The 20,494-nt window shown below is 34.6% G+C and overlaps 1 protein-coding gene across 2 annotated transcripts in view; it reads left to right on the forward strand.

Moving 5' to 3' along the window:
- Positions 1-20,494, forward strand: part of LOC150090971 (zinc finger CCCH domain-containing protein 10-like) — a 1,521,236-nt gene that overhangs the window by 1,148,595 nt on the left and 352,147 nt on the right. For both annotated transcript variants that reach the window (XM_090373667.1, XM_090373676.1), the window contains exons 10-12: positions 3,202-3,358; positions 14,186-14,284; positions 18,290-18,430. In XM_090373667.1, the coding sequence (XP_090229793.1) occupies positions 3,202-3,358; positions 14,186-14,284; positions 18,290-18,430 (397 nt within the window). The remainder of the gene's footprint in view (positions 1-3,201; positions 3,359-14,185; positions 14,285-18,289; positions 18,431-20,494) is intronic.

Below are 20,494 nucleotides of genomic sequence, written 5' to 3' on the forward strand. Positions count from 1 at the left end.
GAGTTTTATGTAATTGGAGCCATTTGGTATGGTTGATTACGCGTGAGCTTATTGCAAACTTCCCTATCTGCACGCAACTTGAATCCTTTCAATATTTTCAATGTTCACTTCGGATATTTATTCAAAGCACCGTCTTCATCATTCGTCTTCCCTAACATAAAGCAACTGAGAGAGAATTTTCATTTTTGAAAATATTTTATATATATAGATGGTCTCCGATGCTACGCCATCGTACTCCACTCACGTTTATGTCTTTGGCATCCATAATTGTGTAAGCTACATCGCCATGGAAACCGAAAGCATCTACTTTCTCGCCAAGTTTGCGTTATGTTGAATACGCATGTGGAGCGTGTATTGTGGCTTTTCAAAGTAATCGTTTTGCTTAGAAAACTTTGGGACATTAGATATTGGCGAACTATTGCCAAACTTTTTCTAGTCAAGTCACCTTCAGCGAGCAGTTGATGTGTGAAATATGCTTTTCTTCAAAGCTGCCACTTTGTTTAGAATTTCAAATTCGAATCGTAGGACTTCTTGGTCACGGCAACACGAAAATTTATGAAATCTGTTATTTTTATTGACATGCATAAGCTCGGCATCGCGGGTGCTCGAATCGAAGAGTGGATAACTCACGCTTTTAGCTGGCTTATATATTCGTAAAATGGAAAGTTAAATGAATGCAGAACAGCAAGAAGCCATAGACAACCGGTCTTCTTTTGGAAGAGAGTGTCGTTCAGCAGTAGATTGAATAGTTTGTTCTCTATCCTGTAGATGCCAGCGTTGTAAATAAACGACCCGCCATTATCAGTGATAAATATTAAAATAAGAACGTTACAAGTCTAAAAAGAATTCTCCAAATCCATGGCCATGGTACTCGTACCCATGCTGTTGCCAAGGGCGAACTCCCATCGTTCCTTTTAATAGAACTGGCCTTGCCGTAAATCATAAATTAAAGTGAGAACATTTCTGTACTTAAAGAGTGCAGCAGTTTAATTATTTCATGGTGTATGATGTCTTTCGTTCCCAAAGATAAATAATTATGCAATCAAAATTATTTAAACACAGTTGGCGTACATACTTTCATTTGATATACACGTAGAAACGGATAACGTCAAATTTCAGCCCTGTAAAAATTTGTAGATTTTTTTTCTAAAATGAAGAATATAACCACGGGCATTTCAGTTACTCTTTTAACTGGGGTCTCAACCCTGCTTTTCGCTCACTGTAATGACATTTTCCCATGATTTTCACATTGCTTAGCTCAGAAGCTTTGTTTCCAACTGAGATGGGCCGAAAACATTGAGATAATATGCGTTACCACAAACAGAACAGTGTTGTACTTTGGTGGCATGGCAGTCAGTACGCATGTTGAATCTTTATACATAACCAAGTAACTCATGGGCATTCATTAGTACTTGGGAATTATTTATATTCATATAACGTCTATTTAGACGAGACTAAAATATAAGGTAAAAAAAATCCTTTATTTAAAGGTACTTTATTTAAAAGATACTATTGACTTTAAAATTATTTTCTATGAACATGGAATAAATCTCTAACGACTTCTATTCTAGTTTCTTTCCAATTTTCTCTTTTTAACTTGTTTAATCACCTCGGTTACAAATAAACCCGAGGTGATTTATATTCTCAACAAAATTCATGTATGCTTAGCCCAGGACTTTGTTTTTAATTCTTTTGGTGAAAACATTGAGACAATATTTTGTCATCCAAAGTTCTCGCATACAAATTGCGAAAAATACTAATCATAAATTCAGCTTTCATTATACAGAAAGTTAAGTATCCGTCCAATACAAGGGGTATGAGTGCGACTGTAGGCCCATTATATTTTACCAATTTAATATAACTTGGAGAATTACGATACGTGGATTATCCACAGATTAAATAATCGAGTGAAACATTTACCGCTTTAATAATTGAAACTGAATTTCTTAATTAGGTTACAAGCACGTGATAATTTTAACTATCCACGTTATCTAATTGTTTCATTACATTTAATTTATCAATTTGGCATATTTTATGTATTATAGCAATATATTTTACCAATTATACCAATTTATTCGCTTCAAGGTTTTGCATGAATTTGCCATTTCAAAATACGGGCTCCTGGCTGTCGCTAGCAAAGATTTCTGTGTATCCCACTTTTTCATCTCAGAGTCTCTCTCTCTCTTTATAACCCGCATTTCAGCATCCTTGGAAGAACGTTTTTTCGAAAATGTTTCACATTATCGATAAAAAGGCCAGTTAAAAGTTTAATTGCTGCATGCTAAGAAGAGTATTATATAAGAAAGCATGCCATCAAAGTAGCATCTTCAAAGTGAAGTTTAACAATAATAAAGTCGCTATTTCAAAACGGGAGAGAAAATTAAAATTTATACTCCATTTTTGGGAATTTCAGGAGGCGACCATAACTTTGAAAGCCTTTTGGTAGAACACAATCGACTGTTTGCAACGTTCTCACACTACTGAATCTTCTCAGATGTGAAGGTTTTAAGGACACTCGCACAAACGCACTGCCATCAACAGAAATATTTACTGCAAGCAGAAAGATATCTGACGTTATTGTATCGTTTTACCCTATGTTTTTTGTAGTCCATTACCCCATGCTTTTATTTGTTCTAACTAAAATCCTGAAGTTTTATTGAAATTTCGTTTTTTGGTTACTGGCAATATCCGGAATCTTGTGCTTATTTTACCATTTTTATCATGACTAGATTAAAAATGGATGAAAGGCACTTCGACTTTCAGCACCATCGAGCAGTTGCATTGTACAGATTTAACGACTCCTCATAGCCTTAGTTGTTTTAACACAAAAACAACATTAATTTTTGCAATAAAGTATTTCCACAGAACGTCCTAAATTCAAATGAGGTTGCGTAATCAACTTTGCCACTAAAATGTTTTATGTTTGTAAATAATCTCCCGAAATGTATGTAAATTATGCTTATGGAGAAACAGAAAGAAAATAATACTTTCTCCATCTGACGTGTAACGTTGTAAAACCATGACACTAAATATGTATTAATAATGAAAAAATAATGCAAGTCAGGAAGCTTATCAATATATCGTAGATTCTTTTTTCTTCTATTTTAAGATATTAGGTGATACATAAATGTACTTAATACAGCACATATTTTACTGCCATTATTAATTATAGTATATATTTTTCCGCTTATGTTTCTACAGTCCTCCAAGTCTGCAGGTATTCCTTCAGGCTATTATGGAGTACCAAGCCCCTACTCACCAGGTAGCCGAACTCAGACACTTCCTGTCGGAGCATCAATGAGGGCATATTCTCCCCTTCCTCCAGAGAGGTCAAAGCCACAGCCTATGCCTCCTGCTGGTAAGTATTGACCGAAGCGTATCATTGCTTTAAAAATGTTCTTTTTCTTAATTATGGGGTAATTTAAGGGCAAATGTTTTATTAATTTAAATGAAGCTGATTCTTTTGGGATATAGGTTTAAATGAGATGCTTATTTCCTATGGCGATTTTTGTATTTAATGGAAATGATTCTCAAAAGATTAATTTAATCCATTTTTCAGTAACATTTTGCCAAACTTTATTTTAACAGTTTAGGGAAATTCCATTCAGCATGGAGACCGTTATGTTAAGTGGCATGTTGGACAGGTCAAGCAGGAACTGTTACCTGTCGTTTAGTATTCTGCGATTATTGGTTGTCATATGTCCTGATGATAGCTTCTAACATTAGGGCAAGAGAAACTTTTCTCTCTATCTCTCGCTTTCTCTCCCCCCCAGCACATGTTTGATGTTTTGGCTGCTGTACACGGAGTCTTTCTGTTTCTTTTCATGCCAAGAACTTCCACGGTGATAAAGTCAACATCTTCGGAAACGAAACTGATGGCTGAACTTCTAAAGGTAGTGTCATGGACAGGGGGATCATTTCTCACCCTTCCCCCTAGCTTGAATCTCTTGTAGGAAGATGTTGCTCTAGACTGCCCGATGGTACTTAGTGATTACTGACTTCTGGACATCGCAAATCAGGATCTCAGCAGTGTTTGTTTATTCTGTATTTTATGCGTACATTAGTGTTGCTCATTACCCATTTTAGGTGGCTGGACATTCTCAATAGCCAGTTTGATGTGTTATGTTACTGATTGCTTGCTTGCTGCCTGAAATTCCTTTCTCTCTCTAAGAGTTAACTGTGTTTCTACCTTGTTTGAACTCAGTAGATAGACGGCCTTCCAACTTCTTTTCCTATGAATTTCTGGATGTTGTCCACGAATACTAAATACAATGAAGTAGATGACTGGCGAGCTGGAAATAGTAACTCGCATATCGGCCTATTCGCGCATTTTTTTTCTCGTGGACGTGTGTGTGTGTGCACTTGTCCATTCATTAATGATGGCTACTGGTCACCTGTACACTCATAAATGGAATGCGTGGTCACTCTCCTCCACTGTAAACTAGATTTGATTGTCAAAACACTGATTACCTGTTATAATCTAGTGGGTTTTCAACAGTACTGTTACGAACTATCAGAAAATCATCAATTAGTTTAAACTTCCACATTCGTTGACTTAATCAGTATCATATGTTTATCCACTTAGAATCTGTAAGACATGAATCTAGGAAATAGAAATACACGTATTATACAGAATTTCACCCGAAAGAATTCGAGACTCTCTCAACAGAGGTTGGACAGTGATACCGTTTACAGGTGTTCCGAAGGGTTCATGTCCTGTAAAACTTGTTATAGATGGAATAAAATTTAATTATAGTTGAAAGTGTCTTTAATCTTATTTTGTAATAAAATGGTCTCTAATTATATCTTTAAATTCAAAAATGATAGAACTTTCAATTAATGAAAGTTAACAACGATTATATAAAATTATATTAAAAGAAAAACATATAATTCTTAATATAGTGCAAAAAATCTAAAAACGAAAACTTAAGAGATTTTAACAGACGGAAAAAAATAAAATAAAATAAATTAAAACTGCAGTTAAACAGTTTTAAACAAAATATAAAACTACGAATTTTATATCAATTTTTCAATCAATTATTATGTTTCTTCCAGTGGAGAAAAAGTAAAATGTGTACTCTAATTATAATATTCATTTTTTTAAAAGTTTAAGCACACTTGCAGAGAATAATTGATTAACATGTAAAAATGCCATCAATATTTAATTTATCAGTTAAACTTTAATCGCAGTTAAAGTTTAATACAAGATTTATCGGTTTACTGGTTGATTAATTGTAAATGAATAGTTACTACAGTTGCTGGTCTTCTTCAATGCTTATTAAGACGAGGAAGTGATGTCTACATAACAAATATGCAGAAGTTGATCCCAGTAATTACTTTACTTAATTTAAGATTTAGATTAACCCTTCGATTGTAGTGGGAAGGAATATTGGAGGGTGTTTGAAGCTTTCATGCATCTCTCGCACATTATACAGTATATCTACATGTGGCTCTAGGAGTCATGAAAGGACTTTACCAGAGTTAAGAAATTTTTACTCTGTTGGTAATGTTCTCCAGTGTCATCAGGTTTTATTCATTAAAGCCTTCTTTCGCATCATTTTTGTAGTTGTGCCCTAGGTAGGGTGATTTCTTTGGATTGGATTGATTAGTTTCCTCGTTTTTAGGAAAAACACTATTTTTGATAGAAAAACCCATGCAGCTCGCTCTGGAGACTAAACTCAGCTGAGTTATTAAAAAAATTTTGAAAAATTTCTGCCTTCGTAAAAAGTAAAACCAGCATTAGAAATATTATTTTGAGTGATGAGACAGCTTCAACGATTTATCACCTTTTTGTTATCAAAATTATAACAGTTTTTTTAATAATTTTTATTGGAAATGGCAGATGATTGAGGCTTTCCAGGACTGAAGGGTTTTCTTCTTCCCAAATTCAATTTATTGAGAGTTGTCCGCACCAATGATCCATCGTTTTCAATCATCTCTGTCATATCCCTCCCCCACTCTTCCTACTGGTAAGATAACAGTTTTCGTTGATAAGATTCTTTCGTCTTTTCTGTCTACGCTTAAGCGTTCTTCAAAATAGTGTTGCCATCTGTTTAGTACTTCCTGTTTGGTGTTTACTGCGTTCTCATTTTGTTCCTGAGAAAACTGTTTCTTTGATTGAAGAAGTCGCATTTGGTTATTCAGTTCGAAGTACAGTTTCCTTTAATGTGCATTATTTCTGCTTTTAATCCTTGGACCAACATCCTTAGGTTATCTAATTATTCTCGTTTTTTCTGTGGGGAATTCTTTCAAATTAGCCATGTTCTCAGAGCTCCAAATGGAAAAAAATTAAGCGGAACGTTCATCCGGATAGTTCAAGAGAATTATCCGGAGCTGAACGTTAATGTTCATACATGACATTACAGTTGTGTATGGTGAATAGGAACAGCTTTCCGGTACATTCTTATCCATTACGAACTCTGCTTACTCTTCTGTAATATCTTATTAGTGTCCTCTCTCTCTCCAACCTCTTTTAGTCTAGGTTTTTCTTTTTGCTTCTTAGACTGTTTCTTTTAATTTCCTGAGAATTAACGCTGAAATGAGTTTTTGTTTTATCTTCTCTTGACTCAAGGACGAGAGAGTTTCTGACCACTTATGTATGAGGTACGAGTTATTAACAACATTAGGAACGGTAAATTAATTAGAAAATTTTACAAAATACGCATTACATTGGACACTTAAATTTTTGTGTATCCAAAGTAGTGTGCATTGTATTAATTAGTGATCAGTCACTCTGTGTATTAATTGCCTAACCTCTGTACTTCCCATATTTTCCATCCCCAATTACTTCTGTTTATTTATTTCTCTTCGTTAATAATTTGATGTCCTCCATAATAACAGTGACATAAAAAAAAGCGGCCACACTGAGCCTCAGAATTTAGTAGCCCTCTAATCTATGTGAAGGGTTTCAAAGGCGCTAAAATATATTTAATAATACTATATCTGCCAATGTCAAGATCTAATGCCCTTCACGCTGAATTTTTTTGCTGTGCATGTCATAGTTAATTCGTTAAAATAAATGCATAATTTGTTTTGTTCAAGCGTGTGTATATGATTGCGCTTTTTAATACCATTTTCAGAAGTGCCAAAGTTCGCTATTCAATTCCATAATGTTCAAGTGGGTTCGTCAGTTGCCGTTTGGTCGGTTTCAAGTGGAGGGAGTAGGATTCCATCCTCCCCCTTGCTAGCCCACGAACGCACCGCTGTGATTAAAGTAATGGATACATCAGGGAACCTCCAAACAAGAACAACGGCAGTCTGATTTTTGTTATACCTGTAACAGATGGTGATTTGAATATATGCAAACGCCTCCTCTGTAACCCTTCAAGTCGACTTCTACTTACTTTTGTCCATCAGAAATGACCGAACAATTAACCATCGTCCGGTGTCCTCTTTTGGAAGTTCATAAGCAAGAGCAGCCAAAATATTCCAGGTTGATGCATTGGTTTATCTTCATAGATCCGTTCTATTAAGAAGCTCACTGTTGTATAAATTGTCAAAGACGTGACGTCTGTACCAAGCTGGACTTGTTGGCACCAAGCTGACAGACCCTAGCGGTGTCGCTCAGATGCCTTTCTCCAACACATGTACAGCACCTGTTAGTTTACTGACCTATATATTCCGGTGGAGGTTGGGATCCCATTTTTGCACACTTACGAATAGGTTTAGCAGGTCTCGCTACATAAAATGGATATATGTACAATTGATTTGGAGAGGTTTAGTATATTATTTTGGGTGTGTCGTAATATATTTGCCTTGAGGCCCTTGAAACCCAAACTTTTTAAAACACATCCAAATGATAATTGTTGAATCATTCAAATTAAACGGTAAAACAAACTCTAGTCCATTATTATTTCATTAATGTATCGACTAAACCAACTGGTCTTATTAAAGATATTTTTTTTAATAAATACGTATTCGCTACTGCCCATTTTTATAAGAGGGTTTTGTTAACTTAAACAAAACAGATTGTGTCTGGAAATATTTAATTTAAATTCGAATTAAATATGTAATTTTTAAAACTCTTTAGCTCTAACTATGAGATGAGAAAATTTCATTAAAACAAATGGAACAAAACCTTTCTTGTAGCGATATACAATTTAATCACAAGCGGGAAAAATGCTTCTCCAAAGAAAAACCAAAAAGCTCTTTCCATTTATAAGGATATGTCTGCTTTAAATATGTTTGCTAATTATACTGTAGTTAATTTTTCTGCAACTGTGGTATTTTTGTCATCATTAGCAGCAACGTGTTTTTTGTTTATTTTTAAATCCTTGCTGTAATTTAGCTAGGATCTGCCCAAGATCGCATGCTTTATGTCGTGCGGCTTTGATAACAGAAATTTATAATTTTCGCATCAAAAAACAATTAGCTTCATACCATAATCGTGCAGACTCAGTTATAAGTATAAAATTCGTGTAATTCACGATCATCAGAGGAGCATCATTATCAAGCAACCCTCGCTTGTTTAACAGTGATTCGACATCGAGACAAATAACTGTTTTCTATAGCTGTACCTTGAAACAGCCAGTGCAATAAAAGACAAAAAAAAAACGAAGTTTTTCACCGAAAGCATATTTTAGAAAGAAGGTACCTTACGACCAATAAACATATCTGATTTATTGAAATTCTTAAGTGATTTATATCTTGTTCATTAAAACACATTTCCCTAGAAATCTTTCCTAAGAAATATTGCCGTAGCGCACGAATAAAGAAATTACTTCAGAAAGCAATGGCTGTGGGCACGAATGTAAATCCCCCTCCTAGCTAGACTGGCGCAGTTTTGGAATTTATGGTAGTTGTCAGTGTGTAATAAAAAATTGCGTAATATGCTGTGGTTTTTTACCGCATTTGTGATGAATACTCGGTTCGGATTGTGGTATGAGAAGAATGAAACTTTCTGCCATAATACTGAGTTCTTTAAGAAGACGTCTCCTGAACTGACAAAGCTAAAAGGAGCTTACTAGAAATCTGGTATTGATAATGAAAAATTTATAAATAAGGAGGGGATGAAGAAAAAATTTAATGAAAAGAAACATCTAAAGTTATTCACAGTTTTAATAGGAAATATTCCTATTAGTATATTTCCTGGGAAAGCCCAGATGTCAATGTTACCGTTTTGTTGTGTATTTAAGTTAGTGATTATCTGGCAAGGGTTGAAGCATCGCTTTTTATATGGTACTATACAAAAAATAAACGTACATCACCAAACTTTTAAGTTTATTCATAAAGGCTTAAGATTGACTGAGTCTTGGAGAATAAACTGGAAGAGATGGTCTGTGACCAGCTCGCTCGCGAGATTTAGACCTGTCACCATTTTATCTGAGGATGCAGATTTGTGGAGGAGAGTTCAGCCGAACTACAAAGCAGTTTGTGTACTCCCGATAGTAAAAATATACGTTCAAGCAGGTGGTGGACACTTTGTAAATAAAATTTTTGCTCAGCTTTGGGTGATTATTGAAATTGTTATCCACAGATATCTTAATTTATTATTTTTTTCCATTCACAGAACATGACGCAGTTCTATCTCAGTATCTAATCTCTGTATTATGTCCTAGCTGCAGTGCTAATACTTCTAACATTTTTGCCATTGTTTGAAGTATCTCAGTTATCTTTTGTTACAAGAAAAGAAAAAAACTGACTTGCGGCGTAACCCTTGTTGGAATACGGTGTTTGTTCAAAAATTGCTGTATAAGCTTGAGTGGACGGCGCATTGTCAAGCATCCATTCAATGCAACTTTTGCAGTAGCTTTAGGAAAAATACTTTATTCCACAAGGAGACAGATTTCATGACGTTGAAAACCATAAAACAAAATGAAAAGGAGGAGGAGTGTTTAGCAATTCAGAAATACTCTTTAAGAGGTACTTCAGTGAATGGCAGAAATGTTAGAAGTAGTGGATGAGGGAGGTTCATTCGCAAGCTCTGTAAATAAAGAGTTATCGAAGAGTACTTCAGAACAATTTAATCGTGAGAAATGTTTTTTGTTCCTGATTGATGGTGCTTTTGTTTCGGTATTGAGAACGATCTTTAGTAATTCATGAAGATGGCCTGCCACTTGGCAATCTTTTTTAATTTGTAACATGAACGTTGTATTGTCGTAACTGTTTACTGCTTCATCAGGATTTCTTGAAAACATTGTTTTTACAATTTTGGTTTCCTTTTGGCCAACGTCACAATTTTAGAAATGTGGCTCTTTTTATCAATATTGTCTACATTGTCATTATATTATTTTATTAGAGGTAGAAATTATAAGCTATTGTGGTTTGCAATGTATATCAATAGATGTTGTCCATTCCCTACCATCGCTTTGTCGGGTCCGCATTACTCGTGCATTATTACTTTGCAATATGTAGTGAGCATTTCAATTGAGAACCCGTGATCGAGTAAAAGAGCACTAAAGACGTGAAGTTTATAAGTAACATTCTTTATTCGCAGACGTTACTTAATTTGTAACAAAAAATGTTTAATTTTATTACAGCATTACTGTTCGAAAACATGTTTTGTCATGTTTAGAACATGACAAAACATGGAAACCCTGCAGACCGGACAACATGAAAATCGACCTCTGAATAGTAATTCAAGACAACACATGATTAAAAATATATCTAATATCATTTTAACCAGTGCAGTATAACCAAATCAATCAATACACCAAACAATTCCAACAGTTAAATTATTTTATAGTTCAGGAATTAGTAGAATTACAATAATAATAATACATTGTAATATTACCCTTCACGACCAGCGGTTAAAAGTGATAATACAGTATGCAAGAGAAATAAATAACAGAGAATATCAATAAATCAAACATTAGGAAATACATATATGGAAGCATAAAAAGAAGTACAATACAATTACATACAACACAGTATACAAAGGAAACAATTTTATATTGTAATACAAAACTGGTAACGTTCTTTGCATTGAAAGTTCATCATAACTCATCGTAATACTGAATACGTTAGTAAGCCACTTTCATATCAGATGGTATTGTTAGCTTGTGGCATTAAGGTTAACTTCGACGAGAAGGATCATGTACAGAGAAATACAGCTCATGGATGCGGCGTTTGTATTCCCTGTCACAAGCAACTTGTCGAGATCAGCATCCAGTGACTGGGCACATGAGAGCAGCTGAAAACGCAGAAACCAAGTTTAGCAATCCATCGGAGTCGAGCTGCTTGGGTGAGCAGCTTGTCCGTGTGGTTACTGAAGCAGAGCTAAAGCTCAAAAAGAACCCCCAGATCAGTTTGCTTATTCACGATGGGGATTGCACAGCGTTGGCTGAATATATAGTCTGAATTTAAGATAATATCATAAATTCAGACTTTTCTGGGTTTATTTTTAGTCCGAACTGGTTGAGGTAGTTTGCAAATTCCAGGAGTGTATTATTAATTGATGTTGTTATCACAATATAATCGTGAGGAGTGTCATATCGCCAGCATAACATAAAGTATCATGCCTGGGCTCAAGTATGGAGATAAGCGCTGTAAACAAGAGCTGTGATAAGACACCGCCCTGTGACGCGCCTGAAGAGATACATCGCTCTTATATTCGCCTATGGACAGTAAGCCGGTTTATTCTATTTTGAAGAAAAAATTACGTTTTCAGAATGAATATGTTTAAGAATTTGAGCGATATTATTGAACCTTTTATTGACTATTTAATCTGAAGGCTGCAAAGAAGTGTCTTATTGGATGGACGACTTTAGTGTAACTTATTTTGATATTAGCAAGTTTTATTTCCCTGGAAAAAAATATTTAGTAAATATTCTGTTGTGTGATATATCAGTTAATATGCTAAAATGTTTAGTGATTTTGTCAATAGCATTAAAATTTATTATAGACATTTTAGATTCAATTAAATTCTTAAAGACTTTCATGGCTTATTTATTTTGGCAATGTGAGGAACTGTCGTGTCTCCCTTGATCTGATAATGGTCTGAAAGTAGATTCAGTATTGCAGGAACGTTTATAGAGGCGAAAGCTGCTTGAGGTCTACATAGGTGATTTCAAGTTCCACTAGAGATTCAGACGCAGAGAGGATAGAGCTGGTAGTGACTAAGAGATTTAGTCACAGTGGATCTATGAGGAAGGGAGTAGTTAAGATCACTGTTTTAGATTTATGAAACCTCTCTCTAAGACACCCATACTTAAAGCCATTAAGAGTTAATTTGCTATATACTATATTAGTATACGAGCAATAAATATTCTATATAAATAGAAGAATATTTATTGCTTAAGACTTTGGTGCCCTATTTCGTTTTGAAATAGGGAGCGAAGTAGGATCTATTATCGCTCGAGATCGACTAACTCAGCCATGGTGTGAAAATGCACATAAAAGTTTACCACGTCATAGGTAGGAGGATTCCAAGACACATCTTTCCCTCCCCCATGCAGTGTGGAAAAGATCTCGCTTTGAATCATCCTACGTATGACGTTTCTTTACCAATGTGCTACCCATGAGGGCATGTTGAACTGGTAACATACTTCATGTTTCAAAGAGCTTTGAATCTTTTTCCCCATGGACAGAATCGCTTTATTTATTTGGCAAAGTGGGCAAATTCTCAGAGTCCCTAATGCACAAGCGTCAGTACTATGTGCTTTTCCCAAACTATATCCAAATATTCAATGTATTTGCAGACTCTTAGCTTGTTATTGTAAGTTTTCAAAAAGTATGCCAGTCATTAACTTTCATATGGAAAAATAGTTCCATCTTGCAAATTATATGTCAGAATCACATTCAGTAAATGGGACAAATGGCAACTGGTCAGTGTCTGAAACTACACGGAACAATGGTGTTTTTGTTTTTCTTTTTTGAGAACTTATAGTTAACTGTATCCTAGCATTATTTCCTTGCATATACTACATGGAAATGAAATAATACGCTGCAGTAAAGAAAACTGGGTGAAAATAAAAGCAAAAATCATCTGTGTAATCATTTTCCATTCTGTTCCGCCTTTGTTAAAGAAATAAATGTACTGGTATCGATTTATAAAGTCTATTTTAAGTAAGGAGAGGGGGCGCCCTATGATCATCATACTTTTCCTAGTGACTACATCGCCTTAAAGCTCATGATAGAATAGTGGTAAGATAGAAGAAAATGTAGCTTGCACATAAACCATTTCATCACACCACCTAGACATGTTTCAGTTCTGTCTCATCTCTCTGTCTTATCAGTGTGCAGCTGAAACGAAACGCAATGGTGTTCACGAAAATGTCGAGTGTTGTTCATGGGGGAGGATTGGGCTATAAAAAATAGTGATCATCCCTAGTGCAGCGCTACTGCAGACAACAGCTAGATCAAACTGTTTCGCGAACTGAAAATAAGATAAAAGACCATCTTTTTTCTCAGACACTGATATAATTTAACAAAATGCTTCCACCATTCTCCACGATTTTTTATATTTTACGTGCCCTTAGCTCATTTTTAATATCTTAAGAAATTGATTTTATTCTCTTAAGTCAGAATTTCCAACTAGTCGCCGCACTTTAGTGTGGCAGTTTGCATTATTTTGTTGATTAAAGAGTAGTTGAAATAGCTTTTTCGATTGACCGTTCCAACAAAGGTGTCGCGTTCATCTTCTTGGTCTCTTTTTCAGAGCACAATGAATTATTCAGGAAAGAACATTGGGAGAAACAATGTTCTTTCCTGAAGTTCCCGAAAGCACTGCATTCTTTGTACTTATTTTTAATATTACTTATAAATTACTTCCTTCAACAGAAATGTTTTTATTCCATTTATTTGCAAAAATTAGATGTTTTCAGATATTTAAGAATTTGAGCGATATTATTAAACCTTTTATTGACTATTTAAACTGAAGAAGGCAGAGAAGTGTCTTATTAGAAGGAGGACTTTAGTGTAACTTATTTTGATATTAGTAAGTTTTATTTCCCTGGAAAAAAAAATATTTTGTAAATATTCTATTGTGTGATATATCAGTTAATATGCTAAAATATGTAGTGATTTTATAAATAGTATTAAAATTTCTTGTAGACATTTTAGATTCAATTAAATTCTTAAAGACTTTCATGGCTTATTTATTTTGGGGCTTTAATTTAATGTGTTGGTTGCCAGAACTGCAAATAATATTTTAAGCATGAAAGCGAGTATGTGTCAGTGTGCAGATGCGTATCAATATGTTGTAATCTTAACGATATACAACAAATACCATCCTCTGTAACTTCAGGATACTCCCAGACATTGCCCTGGGGGACACATTTACTCTCTTATACTCCAGCGCCTCCTAGCCCCGAAAAAAGGCAGAAGGATTTATTACTGCCTCCGGGTAAGAGGTTATATTACTCTCAGATCAGCATGAAGCTTTTTTTTTGTGGCATGTATTTTAGCAGTTCTTTTTTTATTATTATATTGTAAATACGCAAATATTTGTTGTCATCTTCAGAATTACATCCTCATAATGAAGTAAACAGGATGGAATTTTATTGTCCTAGAAAATATTACTTTAAAAATACTGTTTAATAGAGTTTTATTCATATGTATCGGTTGCTATGGTAACTTCTTTTGGCACTCTGTTTTGTTTCTGAAAAAACAGTTACTTATTTGCAGGAAGCGAGACGTTTTCTTCTCTAAACAAACAATGTTTTTGGGAGATAAAGAGAAAATCCTGGCGTGCCTCTTTTTCATAGTTTTTTATTATTAATAGTTGAAAGAAATATCTGCACGACATACCTAAACCTTTTCAAATATTCCTCGAAGGCTTCTCGAAATATTTTTCTTGCAGGAACGTGGCAGACGAATGAAAAGATTTCGGTTACGTTTTCCATTATCTTAAAGTCACCAAATCCAACTTTAGATTCGGTCTTCTGTTATCTCTGGAATGCAGACGATTCTATTACACTGTTGGCTGCTCCCTCCCCCTTTTTTTTTTTTAACCTTTATTTTTTCTAGGTAGGAATCGATTACTTGAACAGTATCATAATTGGACTTCACGTTCAGATTATTTAAATTCTTCTTAAAACTGTTATTGTCTGTGGTTTGTTTCTCAATCAAATTTATATCGTTATTTATGCACACGTACTGAGAAATAGTTCAGATTTAAGAATATTGCGTATTATTCCATAGACTTCCAACCACCTGCATTGCAATCTCTGCCATGGTGGATAGTCATGATTAAGAATTTAAGACATAAAATGATCTGACGTCGATTACTAGAGAGTGATTCTTAATTAAGTACATCCTTTATGAGGACAAATGAGTCAATTTTCAGAAAAAGACGAATCAACAAACTATTTTTCATTCATTCTTTTCCTGAAATAATTGCTTGTTCTGCTCTTTTGCTGTTACATGTACACTTGTTGGTGTTACATACTTTCTCAAAAACAAACGAAAATATATTTCGTTTGTTTTTGAGAAAGTTCTGTATTTTCACGCCATGTATGACTTAGGGCCGGGTGCATGAAAATTTTATCAGCCGTTAAGTTTGCAGGTAAGATACGTGCCAGCAGTTTGGTGTGCATAAAACTGTATCGGTTAAATGGCTTGTTTTATGCATGCGCCCCAACAGAAAATATATGCACAATCTAAAGCAACCCAACCATCACGCGCAGCATATTTCGAAGAGTAAGTGACAAATATCGTGGAGTGTACATTCGGAGAGCGAGACGGATGCGTTTGATGCTTGGATAGGTTTCACAATCAGTGAGCACTGAACCTCCATCCTTTGTATGATTCGTCGACTCTGTGAGAAGGATAATTGCCGTTTTAGCCTTTTTGGCAATTATGTGCACTGCAGAGGCAACATGCATAATGATCCAAATAACAACAGAAAGCGGCACGTGGGCGATCTTTTAGGTGTGGAAGACCTTCAACAAGAAATGTATCCAAAAAAGATACTGGGTGCTTATAGCTGATACCCTTCCAGACTTTCATCTCGTGATACTCCTAGTATATGAAACCTGTAAACTTCACAAGAGATGGACTCTGCATAATCAGCAGGATAAAAGAAAACTCATGCACGATACCTACTGCTTCAACATATGAACGCTAATTTTTCGTCAGTGTGTGGATGTGACATCTGACAAAAAAACAATCTCATAGGACCCTACGTGCATGTTCCCTGATGTTATAAAAACAAAATCAAATCTCTCGTCGGCATTACCTGAAAACAAAATTCGTGTTTGAATTCATCTTTACCAATCATGCAATCAATTTAACCTTGAATATGGACAATAAATATCCATCATGTTTATTACTTTCTGAATTAAATGGACATATTTCTTTGCAGGGATACTTTTAATTAATTAAAAGCTGTAATTTAACCTAATGTACATGTAACGTTATATTTCAGATGAATTTCTAATTGTCCAGAATATACTTTCATGTGCTTCTACGAAAGTGTAATTTTCGCCTTAAACTAAAAAAATAAATAAATAAAATAATAAAATAAAATTTTAAAAATAAATTGTTAATATCTTGTTATAAGTTGCTTTATAATCTTCTTCAGCGTAGAGTTATTTCGTTGTTCTTATATCATGATATAAGAACCCTCAAGAGATTACGAATGAAATATCTTCAGAGCAAACTCTTATCTGTCAGCGTTGATTCTGCAAATTAAATATGAACTATTTTCTTCATCTCCAACGGGTTCTCTTAATTCTACAGTTCCTTTCTCCTTAAAGGAAAAAATATATATATAATTATAGATTTATACAAATTTCTAACTTATGCATTACACTCACCAAATTACAAATAATTCTCTTGTTGTCCACAGTAATTTAACAAAGGTGTCATTGAATTTCAAAATTCACATCGCCAGAAATGTTTAAATTTTTCTTCTACTACATTAGTAGTCATACGAGTTGATGGCTATCCGAATTGCACGTTTCATACAGTTCGATTTAACTGTATCGTGCTGCTTCCAAGTCTTCACTTTTCCACAAGTTCATCTTTGTCAGATGATTCTGCGATAACAGTTGGCATTCCTCAAGGATTTACAAGAATTATGCTAATACTCACTCTCGTTGAATTTCAATGATCTATTGAAATATCTCTTTCACACGAATTGCTCTTTTTAAGGAAGGTGTATATATACTGTATATACTATGTCCATATGAAATAAATTTTACTCCTAAAATCATCCATTTTAAACATAATACATTTGAACGAGTCCGTTACTTTCAAAATATAAAAGTTTTATTTGTATTTGCCTTTTCATTTTTATTTTTGAATTTAACGTTGTCAGACAATACTCCTCAGTTCCTTTGACCTTAATTCACAAGTGGCTTCAGTGAAAGTTGGCTGCCATTTAGATTACTGAGGCTTTTAGAATGTCTTGTGGAAAGTGCCATCGGAAATGGGATATTCTGCGAAGTTTTGTTTTTTTTTTTTTCCTTCCCATCGGCCTCTGCCGCTTTTAAAATAAATTATTCAAATCACTTCTTCCTAGGTATGACAAAGTTGAAAAGTTTCAACGTGTATATATGGCAAGCTCTAAACTTTGTCATAGCCTAGGAAGTTTAGAAGTTACCAGAATCATCTAATTTTTTCTCTTCCTTTTCTATACTCTTTAACTTTAAGAATTATTCTTTTAGTATGAAGCCGACTGAAAAAGCAGACTTGACTCCTTTGAGATACAACTAAAGGAATTTAAATCCCATTGCAAAAGGGACTTCAAGGGACAACATCTTCAAGTTTCATTCTGGCGTGGATTATAATAACTGCTATTCCACTTGGGTCAAGTATTCGCAGAATTTGTTAAGCTCCTTGAATGGGTTTGTGGTTTCGTTCTACTGAATAGAAGCACATTTTCATCCGAAATAGGTCATGGATTTGAAAACAGATTACACAGTAAACTGCATTTTTGCATTGTTATTCACACAGAAGCTAAATATTTTGGAGCACGAAGTACTAAACCAAACTACAAATTAAAATATTTCTCTGAATTTTAATGTAAATAAGTAACACTCCTTGAAGGAGAGTCTTCCAACAGTCAGCTTTTCGAAAGTTTAATAACAGATAATTGCAAATGGCGGATTATCTACAAATTGCCAATTTAATTTCAGCTTCGCACTGATTTTTGAAACGAGACAGTAAAAGTATCATTTTTAATTTTCATCTCGCCCTTTCAGTTATCTTATCCAGATATGCATGAATTTTTCCTGTTTGCTCATGAAAATAGTGTCGTATTCACGCATGCGCATGCCAATCTTAATTTTTTCCCCTTTTGTCTATTATCTATGTTGTATTTGCGACAAAAAAAAGAAGGGTATTCTGCCTAGTCAACTTTATACATAGCAGGTTTTCGCACTAACTGAATGTATTTTATCGACAGGAATGGGCCCACCTCCTCCAAAGCCACAGCGATCATTTCAGCAAGCAGCTGTACCCATGGCTAAGATGCGCTCTACGCCTCCACCGGTAGTACCACCTCCTTCAATACCGTCTCCTCGTACTGCACAACCGCGGCCTTTAGGTAAGTTTTTTATATATGTTGTTTTCTCCTCTTCGGCTGTATTTTGTGTAACCATACTTTAATCATCAGACAGCACCGCTAATCTCTTCAATGGATATTTCAAAAGAAGTGCTAGTTTTGCTAGAGTGAACTCCCGTTATACGTAGCTTTAGTATCAACTGTCCGATTGTAGCATAAAGGCTATAGGAAACGAAATAAGTTTAAACACGTTAAATGATAGCAGAATTGCAGAAATTTTTTAATACCCCGGGAATAGCAGTAAATAACGTTCTCAATCTTGAATAATTGAAGACTCGTAAGGAATGTTGCACCTTTTTGTGATTGCGTAGAAAGATGGAGAGGAAAATAGAAGTTGAATGCTGCCAGAGCTAGTTTAATTTGTCCTAAGCGCAAATGAAGAACATTTCCTGATGAGGCTAACGTTTTCTCTCCATTATCGTATTAGAAAGTTTCGCGTTCGCTCTGATTACAGACTGGCGATCTTAGCAATCAACGCGCTTTGATTAGAAATGCACTCTTTTGTACCTTACTTGAAAGAAAAGCTCAGCACTCGGGATCTCATCCGTAATACCACAGTGGCTGTTGTTAATGTAATTATCACAAACTATTTTCCACATTATGAAGACGCGAAAATTATCTGTTTCTTGTAATTTTAGTTTTGCAACGATGCCCTTTTTGGAATGTTGGTTACATTTTCGATTGGTATGCTGCAGTATAAATCGATGGAAAAAGAAATAGCTATATTATTTCTTTATTAATCTTAGCATTAGTTGTTTTTTTTGCGCGTATCACTAATCTTTTAACTTAGCAAACTGTTTGTACAAGCCCTTCAGAACCAGGGATAACTGAGCTTTCTGTTTGTAGAGGGACTTTGTCCACCCCCATTCTCTAACGTTCTCCATGGTTTAGATAAGCCTGGATTCAATACAATAACATAATGTATTAATTAAGTGCAGGCATACAGCTAAAGGTTAGTGCCTTCAGTTGCATATTTATTATAGACTTCAAGGTATTTAGAATAATGAATTGAGTCTTAAACAGGAGATGTGAAACAGCTGCATTTGATTAAACTTGTACAGATTACATCTTAAGAACTTTCAATTAGCCCTGGTAAAGTTTAAATTTCTGCAGTGTTCGTCCTTAATTTCTTACGCATTGATTGTTTAATTCATCGTACCGTTTTATTCATGATAAGAGCATAAAATAGTGTTTAGAAAGAGAAATTAATATTTTCAATACATTTAGCAGTGTAGGAAAATTCATGTCACAAACATGTTCGTGTGCCCTCCACATTTATTAGTAATTTGAATCGGAAAATGAAGTTGCAAAGAATATGCTCCAACGTTTTCCCTGACAGAAAAAAAAAATCATGTTCAACCTCTGTCTTCAGCAGGAGAACGGTTCGTGGATTCTCTTGAGACACTATCTTTGAGATAACCCCAAAGATAAAAATCACGTGGGTTTAAATCAGTGACATTGCAGGCCAAGCTAGTCCTTTGCCATAAACTTTAGCGTACACCTGTAGAAACCACCCTGTTGTCAAAAATTTGATCCAATGACCGAGAGACAACTCAATCCATATTGAATGTTGTCAACCAAATCTACAAAACGTTCTCTACAAAATAATGATATTGTTGATACGAAAAATTTGAAGCTTGCGAAACTGCACATAAAAGAAATAGCACGATGAATTAAAAAAATCGCCCTGCATAGTTCAATAAGAGGTGGTACTTCTTATGACATATCCTAGTTTCAACACAAGAATGATTTATCCCTCAATTTGAGTCGTGACTGCCGGAAAGTATGATGGCTTTCCATATCGTAGAAATAGAAATCGTTTAATAAATGAAAGTATGATGTAGAGGTAAAATCATCCCCTACAAAAAGTGTATTTATTTATGTTCAAGGTGACATAATCATCACCAGAACTGTTTACATATATACAGAACTATTTATGGTTGAAGCAGTGAAACTATTATATCATATAGATAAACAGTTTATATCATATTATATCGTATAGATAAACATCAATTATATAAACAGCAATTATATCATATAAACAGC

Source organism: Mastigoproctus giganteus, chromosome 1, assembly GCF_048544385.1.
Source record: "Mastigoproctus giganteus isolate SK-2022 chromosome 1, ASM4854438v1, whole genome shotgun sequence".
Lineage (NCBI taxonomy): Eukaryota > Metazoa > Arthropoda > Arachnida > Uropygi > Thelyphonidae > Mastigoproctus > Mastigoproctus giganteus.